Source organism: Gorilla gorilla, chromosome 11 (assembly GCF_029281585.2).
Source record: "Gorilla gorilla gorilla isolate KB3781 chromosome 11, NHGRI_mGorGor1-v2.1_pri, whole genome shotgun sequence".
Taxonomy (NCBI): domain Eukaryota; kingdom Metazoa; phylum Chordata; class Mammalia; order Primates; family Hominidae; genus Gorilla; species Gorilla gorilla.
This window is the reverse complement of record NC_073235.2, coordinates 132148598-132162074: the sequence shown is the minus strand read 5'-3', so window position 1 is coordinate 132162074 and position 13477 is coordinate 132148598. Positions and strand designations below refer to the sequence as shown.

Below are 13477 nucleotides of genomic sequence, written 5' to 3'. Positions count from 1 at the left end.
ATTCAATATTACATTGATATGATTGGATCTAAGTCTACCTCATTGCTATTTATTTTCTATTTTTCTCATATGTTCTTTGTTTTATTCTATTCCTGCCCTCTTTGGTGGTGGGGGTGGGTGGGTAAATAGAATATTTAAAAAGATACTATTTTCTTAACTGGCTTTTTAGCTATACTGCTGGGTTTTTTGGTTTGGGGTTTTTGTTGCGTCTGTTTTAGTTTTAGTGGCTGCTCTGGGAATTACAGTGTACACCCTTAATTTATGAGAGTCTACTTAGAATCAACATTTAATCACTTCATGCAAAATGTAAGAACCTAACGGTAGTAAAATTCTATTAACTTCCCTTATTATTTGTTCTCTTGTTATGTATATTCCTTCTATGTACGTTACAACATCATAATTCAATGTTCTTTTTGCTTTTAACCATTTTTAAAAGAAATTAAGAAAAAAATGAATATTTATTCCCCCAGAGTGCCATTTCTAGGGCCCTTAATTTCTTCCTGTAGACTTGAGTTTCCACCTATTATTATTTCTATTCAGCTTAAATAACTTTCTTTAGTATTTTTGTAGTGTGGCTAGATCTGCTGGCAACAAATTTTCTCAGCTGTTCTTTATCAGAAAATATCTTAATTAACCTTGATTACTGGAAGTCATTTTCCCTGAAAATAGAATTCTGTTTGACAAGTTTATTTTTCCAGTGCCTTAAAGATGTCATTTTGTTATCTTATGCTTCTGTAGATCTTGGTGACAAGTCATCTGTCAATCTTACTATTGCTTGATGTGTGTATCATGTCTTTTTTTCTTTTTGGCTTCTTTTAATGTTTTCTCTCAATTTTTGGTTTTCAGCAGCTTGTCTGTGACATTCCTGTATATTTGATTTATTCTCCCTGGGGTTCACTGAGCATATTGTGTATGGGTAGATGTTTTTCACCAAACTTAGGAAAAACTCGGTCATCATCTGCGTGGTCTAGATGGTAGGATGGATGAAGGGGGAAAATAGTGAAAGAGCAAAGGGTGCTTGCCAACTTCTTTCAAGCAATTTTCTATAGAAGTGACTTCAGGACATTTTCACTTGTGTCTGTTATTCAGAAGGTCATCACAGATGTACATGTAGCTGCAGAAGAGGCTGGTCTCGGTAGACATTATTCTATGTTGCCATGTGACCAGAAGTGTAAGACCATGGGAAGTGGAGAGATGGATGTTAGAACAAAAAGTAGTTTCTGATACACATGGTCAGGAAGGGACAGAGTCCTGACAGACCCTGGAGCACCTGCCCTCTCATTCTTTGCCTTTCTGCTTGGTGTGGTTTAGATGTTTGTCCCCTTCAAATCTGATGTGGAAACGTAATTCCCAGTGTTGGAGGTGGGGCCTGGTGGGAGGTGTTTGGATCACGGGGATCCATCATGAGTGACTCAGTGCCATCCCATTGGTTGTCACTCTGAGTTCACATGACAGCTGGTTGTTTACAAGTGTGTGGCACCTCCTGCATTTCTCTCTTGCTCTTGCTCTCACCCTGTGATACGCCAGCTTTCCCTTTCACCTTCTGCCATGATTGTAAACTCCATGAGGCCCTCACTAGAAGCATATGCTGGCACCATGATTCCTGTACAGCCTGCAGAACCGTCAGCCAATTAAACCTCTTTTCTTTATAAATTACCCGGTCTCAGGTATCCCTTTGTAGAAATGCAAAAATGGACTAATATACTGCTATACCCCAGGTGTTGGGTGCCACAGCACAGAGTGCTGGTTAGGAGCTTGGACCTGAATCTGACTGCCTGGGTTCAAATCTCAAACCTGCCGTTTACTAGCTGTGCAACTTTGGGCAAGTTACTTGATCTTTCTATCCCTATTTTCTCATCTGACAATAGGGAAATGATAGTTCTTATCTCATAGGATTGATGTGAGAGTTAAATGACTTAGTATATTTAAAACCCTTGGAACAGTGCCTGGTACATACAAGTGTTTGCTATTAACAAACACAACTTCAGCAGATTGTCCTTTTGAGCCTGTACAGAGATGTTCTCAGGGACACTCCTACCTCCCACCTCTTGCCACGGCTGTCTGCCCTGGGACCCCACCTCTGTTCACCAGCATCACTGCATGGCCCAGTAACTGTTCGTGTGTTTAGAGAGCAGTATGTGAGCACCTCCCAGTTCCAGAAATCTCCCTTTATAGACATCCAGGGTCATGACCCTGAGGGATTCATACAAATGTGAAAATGGATGGTATTCCACAGACTGACTGACAGGCCAGCTTCCTTTCTCTAACCACAAACTCTGAATATGCAGGCAACTTGAGATTACCCCAGAACCACTGTTTAAAGGGAAAAGAATCTGACATTTATTGACCACATGTGTCACCTTACTTGACTTCATAGTAGAAGCCAATGCCATTTTGTAGGTAAGAAAATTAGAGAAAAAATGATTAAGCCTGAGGTCACACAGTAGTAAGAAGATTCAAACTTTGGTTCTCTGGCTCTGCATTCTTTGAATTATAAAACCTGTTCTTGCTTCTCTTGGGAAGGTCACTTAGAGGGTGTCTGAAGGAGATGTGAGTCATTTGTAAAAGGATGTCATATGAACAAGAAGATAATAGCTTAGGTGATAGAAAGAAATGGAGAATTTACTCGTTAAAGCAATAGCATCTCAAAAGTGACTCAGCCTTTAAGTCTGGCCTTCCTTTTCTAGCGGTCATTAATAATCATGTGAGCCAGGAAAATTATCTCGTAATTGCGGTACCTCACATTCATCTCTTCAAAGTGTATTCAGATTTACCTTGCATTCATTTTCTTTTTGCTTTGTCATTCTTTGTAACAGAAGAGCATTTTATATCCCACTTTCTTTTTTTAGACTGTATAATATGCCAAAAGTGTATTCTCTCCTCAGTATGTATACTGAGGCATGCTGGCAGACTCTGAAAATATTAAGTATTAGTTCCATTCTCATCCTGCATTATATTTTCTTGAATTGATAAGAAAAAGCAAAATTTTAATAATAATAATAAAACACAGGATCCTTGATTCAACAGCAGTGGGACTTTTTGATATTCAATTCAACAAACATTTATTGATCATCTCTTTAGTGAAATTTTCCTGTAGTGTATGATCAATTACTCTTTCAAGTCTGTTCCATAAAGCAAAGCAAAACAAAAATCTCCCTCTGGCCTGTATTCCCACATAGATACAATCCTGTAGCTCTTATTAATTTTATCAGTTAACTTTTGCCGCATAACATAACAAACCACCCCCAAAATTTAGTGGTTAAAATGGCAGCCACTCATTTAGCTCATAGTCCTTGTACATTGCAATAGCAATTTGGGCAAGCTTAGCTGGTCACTGGCCACACTGATGGAGGTCAAGTGGTCTAGAATGGCCTCGGCTGTGCTAGCTTCCTTTGCTCCATGCCGTCTCTCATCTTGCAGCAGGCTGGCGTGGGCTTGTTCATGTGATTTACAAGCAAGGTTCAGTGCCATTTTTTCACATTCTGTCTTCCATTGTTTTCAGTGACACCTTTCTCTCCTGGTTTCTCTTCTTTCTTTTTTTTTTTTTAAATATATTTTATTCCTGACCAAACCCTGCAACTTCTTTCTTTCTTGAAACTTAGCTAGCTGTCTATTCATCCATCCGTCTGTCTGCCTGTCTGTCCATTTATCTGTCCCTGGTCAAATGCCTACCATTTTCCAAGCTTCATGCTGAGCAACAGGGATACAAAGACATGTAAGTTACATTCCCTGATCTCAAGAAAATCAGAGACCACTTATGGAGGAGGCAGACAGGGTGGGGTAGGTGCTAGGAGAGAGTGAGATCTATAGAGAGCTGCAGAACAAGAGGAGAGGTCTCTTAATGAGACATGCTCTTGGTTTCCTCTTCTTTCTTGTGCTCACAAGAGTTACAGTTGTTCAGAGTTCCAGCCTTGAGCTTTCTTGTCTCTCTGTTCATTTGCCCCAAGTGGTGTCATGTATACCTATGATGAATCCAATTCCCATCCATGTGCATATGGCTCCCAGTCAACAGTCTAGTTCATACCTCTCTCCTGAGCACAAGTTCTGCATATTTAATGACTATTGAACAACTGCAAAAGCATCTCAACTCACTTTGCACAAAGCTGAACTCATAACCCTCCCCTAGCAGCCTCCTCCTGTATTTTCCACTGCATTTGATAACAACACTATCCACATTGTCCCCCCATCTGAAAACCTGGAAATTACATTATAATTATTGCTGCTTCTTATTAACACTTACAACTGGAGAGTCACTGTGCCAAGTGCTTTGCATAGATTTTTGCAGTTAAGCTTCATAAGAAATGAAAATTGTAGGCATTAATATCTTTCTTTCGTGGATACAAAAGCAGAAAGTCAGAGTGATTAAGTACTAGCCCAAAGTCCCACAGTTTAGTGGGCTGAGATGGTGTTTAAATCCAATTCCCCTTGGTTCAAAGCTCTTTAACATTAACTCACACAGAGAAGCCACATATACAGGGCCCATACATATGCTTTATTTGCTGGAGAAATGATTTATCAACAGTTTAAAATGACAAGGCTCGGCTGGGTGTGGTGGCTCACGCCTGTAATCCCAGCACTTTGGGAGGCTGAGGCGAGTGGATCACCTGAGGTCAGGAGTTCAAGACCAGCCTGGCCAACATGGTGAAACCCTGTCTCTACTAAAAATACAAAAATTAGCTGGGCGTGGTGGCAAGTGCCTGTAGTCCCAGTTACTTGGGAGGCTGAGGCAAGAGAATGGCTTGAATCCAGGAGGCGGAGGTTGCAGTGAGCCGAGATCATGCCACTGCACTTCAGCCTGGGCTATGGAGTAAGACTCCATCTCAAAAAATAAATAAATAAATAAATAAAATAATAATAAAATAGACAAGGCTCAAACAAGAATTTGGATTTCGGACTTTTCTTGAACACTCAGAAGATGTGGTACCCGGCCCCGTGTTTTGAACTGGCTGCAGGTTATGGCGGCTGTCTTTTTTGGAAGGGGCATGCTTTCTCCAGTTTGCCACAGACCCTGCCAGTCCCTACTGTATTACACCTGATCCACCCTCTGTATCAACATTATCTACCGGACTCCTGCTGGCATTTGCATTTTTGACTCATGTTACATTGTGTCTCTGGGCACTGTCGTCTCTTCCATTCTTCTACAGTCCAAGTGGTCCCTGAATTGACAATTTTACTTATAAAATCATGCTCTAATATATTTCACATTCTTTATCTTTATTGCTACAAATTGGCCCTCAACCTCAATTATTCGAGTAAACAACTGGTTTCATGCTTCCGGTCTCAACCTCTTCTGATTCCCTCTCCACACTGCCTATAATTAGAGATATAAATAATGAAAATAGATGATATCCAGTAGCCTCAGAATGAAATGTAAGCTCCCAAGTGTAACATATAAGACCAGTCGTGACCTGGCCTGATCAGTGCTCTCATTATTGTTCATTTTCCACACTTCTCTTCTTATTGAAATATTGGCTCTCTCCAAAGCCATGACCCTTTATGTCTCCTTGTTACCCATTTTTATTTCTACTTGGACTATTCTGTGTGGCTTATATTACTATTTATAACTGAGTATATTGACATAAAGCTAGAGTGATTGCCTTTCTAAAATTCACTTTTTCCTTTATTTTGACCTGATCAGTAAATCTTCTATTCTTTCACCAAGACACAAACAGGATAGAAACGTAAGTCCTGGTTTTGCTTACACATCATAACATCTTAACTGGTTTGTCATTCACTTCTCTTCTGTGCAGTGTAGGAGACGTGTAAGCACTTGGCTTTGGTGTCCCAGCTCTGCCATATACTAGCTATTTAGACTTGAAAAGGTTACTTCACATTCTCATGTCACTGTTTTCACATTTGTAAAATAGGGCTATTATAGTTCTTACATCCTACTATAATAGTAGGATTAAATGAAATAATTCACCTAAAGGGTTAGAACCAGGTGATGCAAATCAGCCTCCAGTGGATGTTAGCTGTTGCTGTTATTTATTTATTTGTTTATTTATTTTTCGAGACAGAGTCTTGCTCTGTCACCCAGCCTGTAGTGCAGTGGTGCTATCTCGGCTCACTGCATCCTCTGCCTCCTGGGTTCAAGCGATTCTCCTGCCTCAGCCTCCCCAGTAGCTGGGATTATAGGCAGGCACCACCACGCCCGGCTAATTTTTGTATTTTTAGTAGAGACGGGATTTCACCATGTTGGCCAGGCTGGTCTTGGACTCCTGACCTCAGGTGATCCACTCGCCTCAGCCTCCCAAAGTGCTAGGATTATAGGCATGAGCCATTATGCCTGGCCTGTTGCTGTTATTATTAGCATTTTTAATTCATTCATTCTTCCAGCCTTGGACTGGGAACTGTACTAGGAAGTTTGATATGAATTTTTTTCAGAACCCACAGTGACTTTGTAAAGAAAACAGTTTCAGCCCTGTTTTCCAGGTAGAGGCAGTGGACGATGGGAGAAAGGGGGCCTTGCCATGGTCACTCAGACTGCTGGGGTGGTGAACACAGAATCAAACACAAGATCCTAATCATTGCTTCCCTGTCTCCTTATGCTCCCTATTTGTATGAGTCTTCTCAGGCTGCTGTGACCAAGGACTACAGGTTTAAACAACAGACATCTTTTTCTAGCTTTGGAGGCTGATAAGCAGTTCATCTACTTCTAGTTCTGGAGGCTGGAAGCTCAGGATCAAAGTGCTGGCAGGGTTGATTTTTTCTGAGGCCTCTCTCCTTGGCCTGCAGAGGGCCACCCTCTTGCTTCCTCCTCACAAGGTCTTTTCCTCTGTGCACAGGCATCTCTGGTGTCTTTTTCTGTGTCCTGATCTCTGCTTATAAAGACACCAGTCAGACTGCATTAGGGCCCAACCTAACAACCTCAGTTTAACTGACTCACCTCTTTAAAGGCACTATCCCTGAAAAGCCACATTCTGAGGTATTGAGAGTTAGGGCTTCAAAATATGAATTTTACTCAACCAGAGAAAGCTAATTTTAAAAAATATGAATTTTGGAGGGACACAATTTAACCCATGACATTGCTAATCCAATGCTTAACTATCAACCTCCACTGAGAACTATATTTAATATTAACTCTTCTACTGGGTTCTAGTAGTTCTAAGTAATTTTCATTTTTATGCTGCTAATGTAGGTATAAGCTTCTTGTTCCTGATTTTTCTTATCTTTGACCCTCCCTAGATATTCTTTCCATCAAGTTCTCACCCACCTAATCTCATAGAGTTTTCAGGGATACGGTTCCTATGATCATTTCTCTTCTCTGTGTTCTCAACTAGAAGAGTTGACAGAGTTGACAGTTCTCAACTGTCACCTTCTGTCATCATTAGTTCAGTTCTTCTGGAGGAATAAAAATAATCAAAATGTCCTCTTAAATTTGATTTCTGTGCCCAGGCACGGTGGCTCACGCCTATAATCCCAGCACTTTGGGAGGCCGAGGCAGGTAAATCACGAGGTCAGGAGTTTGAGACCAGCCTGACCAACATGGTAAAACCCCGTCTCAACTAAAAATACAAAAATTAGCCGGGCGTGGTGGTATGCTCCTGTAATCACAGCTACTCAGGAGGCTGAGGCAGGAGAATCGCTTGACCCGAAGGCAGAGGTTGCAGTGAGCTGAGATTGTGCCATTGCACTCCAGCCTGGGCAACAGAGTGAGACTCTGTCTCAAAAAACAAAACAAAATAAAATAAAATAAAATAAAATAAAATAAAATAAATTGATTTCTATTTCTGAGCATTAACATGATTTTCTGATTCACCTTGAGCTGCTGTTTTGGGCAAACTGGTACCCAGCCTTGGGTATGGAATTTATCATGAGCCTGAATTTCTTGTAAAGAAATCAGTGCATCCACAAGGTTAACATAGAACCTGCACTGCTCCCCACTGGCCACCGCCCACCCCCACCATTTTTTTTTCCTCTCAAGTCATAAGATGCAATCTTGGGTCACTATCTAACTAAATGCAAGCTGTGGGGTGGCTTGGTCAATTCATTTCTCAAAATTATTCCTTCATATTAAGAAAAAAATATTGAATGACTGTTAGTGTCATGCTCGAGCAAATCAAATGGCCTTTTAATATTTTAAGCAGCTATGCTGCATTTTCTAGACAGATAAAAATTATTTTATTTTCTAAAATTAAAAGATTTGAGATATTAAATCCTATTTTTGAAATCATGTTAAATAGTGACGGTAACATATAGTACTGTCATATGTTGAAAAATGTTTAAGTATCTTCTTTTCAATCAGAGTAAAATGGAACATATCTCATGATGGGTAGAATTATATTCCACTTGAGGCTGCCAAGAAACTTTTTGGAGAATTCAAGTGTTATTAAAACTGATTGTATGGTACATTTTTAGTAGGATTTCTAAGATTTAAAAGCTACCAGGAATTTTATAAAATGCTGAATAGCATTGGATTTTTTTGGAGGATAATTTTATATTTCTATACTGCACAGAGAAATACCAAGTTGATTATGCCAATTTATGAGTGGTGCTTCACATAATTAAATCTGGGAGTTATTTTGGTTTGTTTACATATTAAATGTGTCCTTAACAACAACAAAAATTGTCAGTATTGCTAGGAGTTCTATAAGAAGATGAGTAAATATAAACTTAAATGTAAACAAGAGAAGTGTAATAGACTATTAGAATACAAACTATATGTGAGTGAAATTATTTAACTTTTACTTCTAAAATTTGAATAATCTTTAATTTTCAAACTGCTCTTAAAGTATTGAAAGAAGTATAGTTTTATGGAAAGCATTGTTAAACATATATACCTACATGTATGCACAGATGTAGAGACCCACACATATGCACATGTATAATTTTTTAACAAGAAATACTGAATCAGATACACAGGAAGCAAGATAAAAATCACCTACACAGTAACCATATTTAAAAGAAAAAGTTAACAGCCTTACATAATTTTATATAACATAAAATTTTATTTAAATGTACAATTTATACATTATAAAATTCATTCATTTGAAAGTACAGTTCAAAGCATATTAGTAAATTTACAGAGTTGTGCAGCTATCACCACAATCCAAGTTTAAAATATTTCCATCCACCCCAGTGGACTCCTCATGTCCATTTGCAGTGAACTCCTCTTTCCGGCCCAGCCATAGGCAACCATTTATCTACTTTCTGTATTTTCTACAGATTTGCTTTTCCTGCACATTTCTTACAAATGGGATTATATAATATGTAGTATTTCATGCCTAGCTTCTTTTACTTAGCATAAGGCTTTTGACATTCATTCATGTCATATGATGTGTCAGTACTTATTTTTTTTTTTTATTGCTGAGTGGTATTTCATTGTGTGGGTAGATCACTTTTGTTTCTCTTACAACAATCAACTTTTTAAAAAGCATATATTCAAGAAACTGTTAACAGTGGCTGCTTGTAGAGAAGGGAATGAGAGACAAAGGGACAAGGATGAAAAAGAGACTTTTTCATTGTTTACTATTTGATATGGTTTTAATTTTTTGAATTCAGGATTATGTCATCTCTATTAAAGCAGAATAAGAAATGTGTTCCCCATTAATGTATACAAAATAAGAGGGGAGAGCCCTCTGCTGATCCAAATCCCATATTCCTTTAGGAAATTACCATTAATTTATTTTTGATATATTTCTAGAGTATACACACATGTTCATATACACATGTGTGCACACAAATATATTCATGTACACGTATGTATGTACTCCTAAACAGTCATATACCTTATATTTCAATAAAAATGGAATTGTGGGGCTTAATATTTTTAACCCTACATTACTAAAGGTGAGAAAAACAACCTACCTATCTCGTTGGGTTGTGACATATCTGGAAGCTATGAATGAATTAATTGTTATGAATATACAGTGGCGCAGACTCAGTTGATTAGTTATTATGTGCAAATGTGTTTTAATTTTTTTAAGCTCTCATGTGTTTTTTCACAGGATACTTCGGATCTGCTTGTGAAGAAAAGGTGGACCCCTGCGCCTCGTCTCCTTGCCAGAACAATGGCACCTGCTATGTGGACGGGGTACACTTTACCTGCAGCTGCAGCCCGGGCTTCACAGGGCCGACCTGTGCCCAGCTTATTGACTTCTGTGCCCTCAGCCCCTGTGCTCATGGCACGTGCCGCAGCGTGGGCACCAGCTACAAATGCCTCTGTGATCCAGGTGGGTACCGCCCCTACACAGTAAATCTTCTTTTTCTCAATCTCAAACCAATCTCAAAAGACCATTACTTTTTCTTTTGCATCTTGGTATACTTGTAAATAAAAGTGGTATACTTACTGGTATGCTTGTAAGTAAGTATACTTACTGATATACTTGTGAATAAAAGTGAATTCCACTCATTTATGACACACTTTCTTTTTTAGATTTACTCTTGGCAGGGTTAAAAAAATACTCTTTCATCATTTCATGATCAACTCACATTCATTGCAGAAAAAACAAGCAAAATAAAGAAAATTGAAAACAGGCTTAATCTCATCACAGGCTAAGCATTTTTAACAATTTACTGTAAGTCACTGCAGAACTTTCACTGTGTTGTGTATCTTTTACTATCGTGTGCTTAAGTTAACAGAATATCTTCTTTCATTTTAATGTGCATGAAAAGCACAGTGCAGTGCAGTACATTCAGAATTGTGTCATCTATTAAAATTGTTACTCGATGCACATTATGTTATATCACTGGCTCCCTATGTAAGAATTTAAAACTTTTACCATTTAATTTCCAAATGCCTTCTGCATTTGCATTACAGATTTTTAATTATGGAGGTTTTGATACCTAGAAGTGAGTGATTACTAGTCAAAATTTTGTGTGTGCACAACCCACTAGTGTAGTCAGAAAGGAATGCACGGGGCAGCCCTTTCCTCTCGTTTCTATTCTGTGCATGTCTCCATCCTTACACGAGCTGGCTCTTTAGAAAGCTTCCCAGCACAATGAATCCCCACACATCTCCCTGGCCAGTCAGTATGGCTGGCCAGTATCTGGTTTTGCTTGACCGTGGCTTTGCTGGTGCAATGGCCTCTAGCTGGAATGCATGCTCCCCGTTACCCCACCTCACTGTACAAACTTCTACTTCTGGGGCTGACTCAGTTTTGCTTCCTCTGGGTTCCGACAGTCACCTACAATATCACTTTTGTGGTCTTGGAAACAGAACATTAATTATCCTTGTATGTGTCTCTGTCCTCCTTAGGGCTGGGAGGAACTGTGTTTTATTAATAGCTTTTGTATCAGCAGCAATCACCCTAAGCCACTATTTAGTGAGCACTGATCTTTCTAGATTCTGAGCTGGGTGCTTCACATCTCTGGTCTTTTTAGTGTCACATTTACACCAAGGTTTGAAATGCCTCTAGAGGTTCAGTCATGTGCCTGTGGCTACACACCCAGAATGGGGGCTGAGCCCAGATTCTAATGCAGGTGTCCCTGGCTTCGCTGCTCCAGTGCCTGGCCTGGAACTTCCAAAGGGCATGTCTCATACTCATGAATAACTCAAAAAGTTACTGAGAAATGCAATTTGGCACTTGAATGGTGTTGAAAAGCCTTTTTTCACATAGACTTTTAATTCCCCGATTTTCTAAGCAACTGATATTTTGCCAAGTGCCTCTTTCCTCTCTGCTCTGAAATTCAGAGGGAATAGGGCTGTTTAATCTGCTTTGTAACAATGTTAGTGGTTAGGATTCTCCGGAGAAACAGGAGACAGAGAGAGAGGAGAGAGAGAGATTTATTTTAAGTAACTGGCTCATGCAATTGTATGGACTCACAAGTCCAAAATCCGTAGGGAAGCTGGCAGGCTGGAAACTCAGGCGAGGTTTCTGTGTTGTGTTTTGAGCTGAATTATTTCTTCTTTGGGAAACCTCAGTCTTTGTCCTTAAGGTCCTCAGCTGTTTGGATGCAGCCCACCCACATTCTGGAGAGTCATCTGCTTCATTCAAAGTCTGCTGATTTAAACGTTAATCTCATCTAAAACGTACCTTCATACCAACATCTAGATTAGTGTTTGAGCGAGTATCTAAGAACCATGGCCTAGCCAAGTTGACACCCGAAATGAACTATCACAGTAACATTTTTGGATCTCATAAACCTTGAAGTGAAACAGTTTCTCCACTATGTTTGACATGAGGATATTTTTCTTGGTTGACCTCCATGCTCTCCTTCAGAGCCAGGGTGGAGATAGGAATAGCTGCCCCTCAGAGGGTCCAGTTTTCTTCCATGTGGATTCGGGCTCACGTGCTGTGAGTTGCGTGTGCTGTGGCAGGAGGCAGTGTGGCGCTCGCCCTTACCTATTGGGAATGTGGATCACTGAGACAACTTGTGTTTGCAAACTAAACAAGCTGCAATTGTGCTGGAAGAAAAGAGGCTTACTCACGTACTGACTCACGCGCACGCTGTTCCCAGCTCTGCTCTGGATGTCGTAACACATGTGAAAATACCCCTCAGCAGCATTCTGAACAAAAACTTCCTTAATACTTTATTACCTGTCTCCTGAGAGTTCTGTTCTCTCTGTGAAGCCCCAGAAAGAAGAATTAAATATTGTAAGACCAGAAAACAACTTAATTTTCTCCTCCCTTTCTCCTCTGACTTCTTTTCTTAATTATATCAAACTTTTTCTTTTTAAAAATTTCTTTGAGATGGAGTTTTGCTCTTGTTGCCCAGGCTTCAACCTCTGCCTCCCGGGTTCAAGTGATTCTCCTGCCTCAGTCTCCCAAGTAGCTGGGATTACAGGCTCCCACCACCACACCCTGCTAATTTTTGTATGTTTACTAGAGACAGGGTTGCACCATGTTGTCCAGGCTGGTCTTGAACTCCTGACCTCAGGTTATCTGCCTGCCTCGGCCTCCCACAGTGCTGGGATTACAGGCCTGAGCCACCATGCCTGACCCAAACTTTTTCTTATAGTTAGTTGATTTCTAAAACTTAAAATTGAAGGGAGTTAGAGATAAATAGTGTTTTTTAATAATACCAAATAGAGTTTTTCAACACGTGTGAGGCAACCAAATAGAAAATATACTGCCTGATGTTTCTCTTTCCACATTGGGAGAGGCAGCCGAGAGTGGTAGAAAGGACCTCTCTAACATCCTCGCTTACTGACTAAAACCATAGGAAATTTACAGGCATCTCTGGGACTCAGTTTTCCCCTCTATCAGAAAAGAGAGGAGAGTTATATGTCAGAGCATGAAATGAGAGGCAGGCAGCCCATTTCCTGGCATGGACTAGTGAAAGCTCTTCTTTCTTTCTGTCCGTGGGGATTCCAGCAGGATTCTCGAGCGATGTGGGGGTGAAATCACTCCTGTTTAAGTTCCACTTTCCTTCCGTCTATTCTCTGCTAAAACATTCATGCCCACTTGGAGCGTTTGACTTGATAATTGTCTGTGGTCCAGCAGTAGCCCCTGAATAGCCTTGAAAAGCCTGAAGACGTGTGCATTCTGTTCGTGGAATGAACATGATCCCTTCATTTTTTCAGCAGTCTCAAAGC

The 13477-nt window shown here is 39.9% G+C and overlaps 1 protein-coding gene across 3 annotated transcripts in view; it reads left to right on the top strand.

Annotated features, from left to right (window-relative positions):
- Positions 1 to 13477, top strand: part of DNER (delta/notch like EGF repeat containing) — a 355847-nt gene that overhangs the window by 257355 nt on the left and 85015 nt on the right. For all 3 annotated transcript variants that reach the window (XM_004033309.5, XM_019022784.4, XM_055380616.1), the window contains exon 8: positions 9948 to 10172. In XM_004033309.5, the coding sequence (XP_004033357.1) occupies positions 9948 to 10172 (225 nt within the window). The remainder of the gene's footprint in view (positions 1 to 9947; positions 10173 to 13477) is intronic.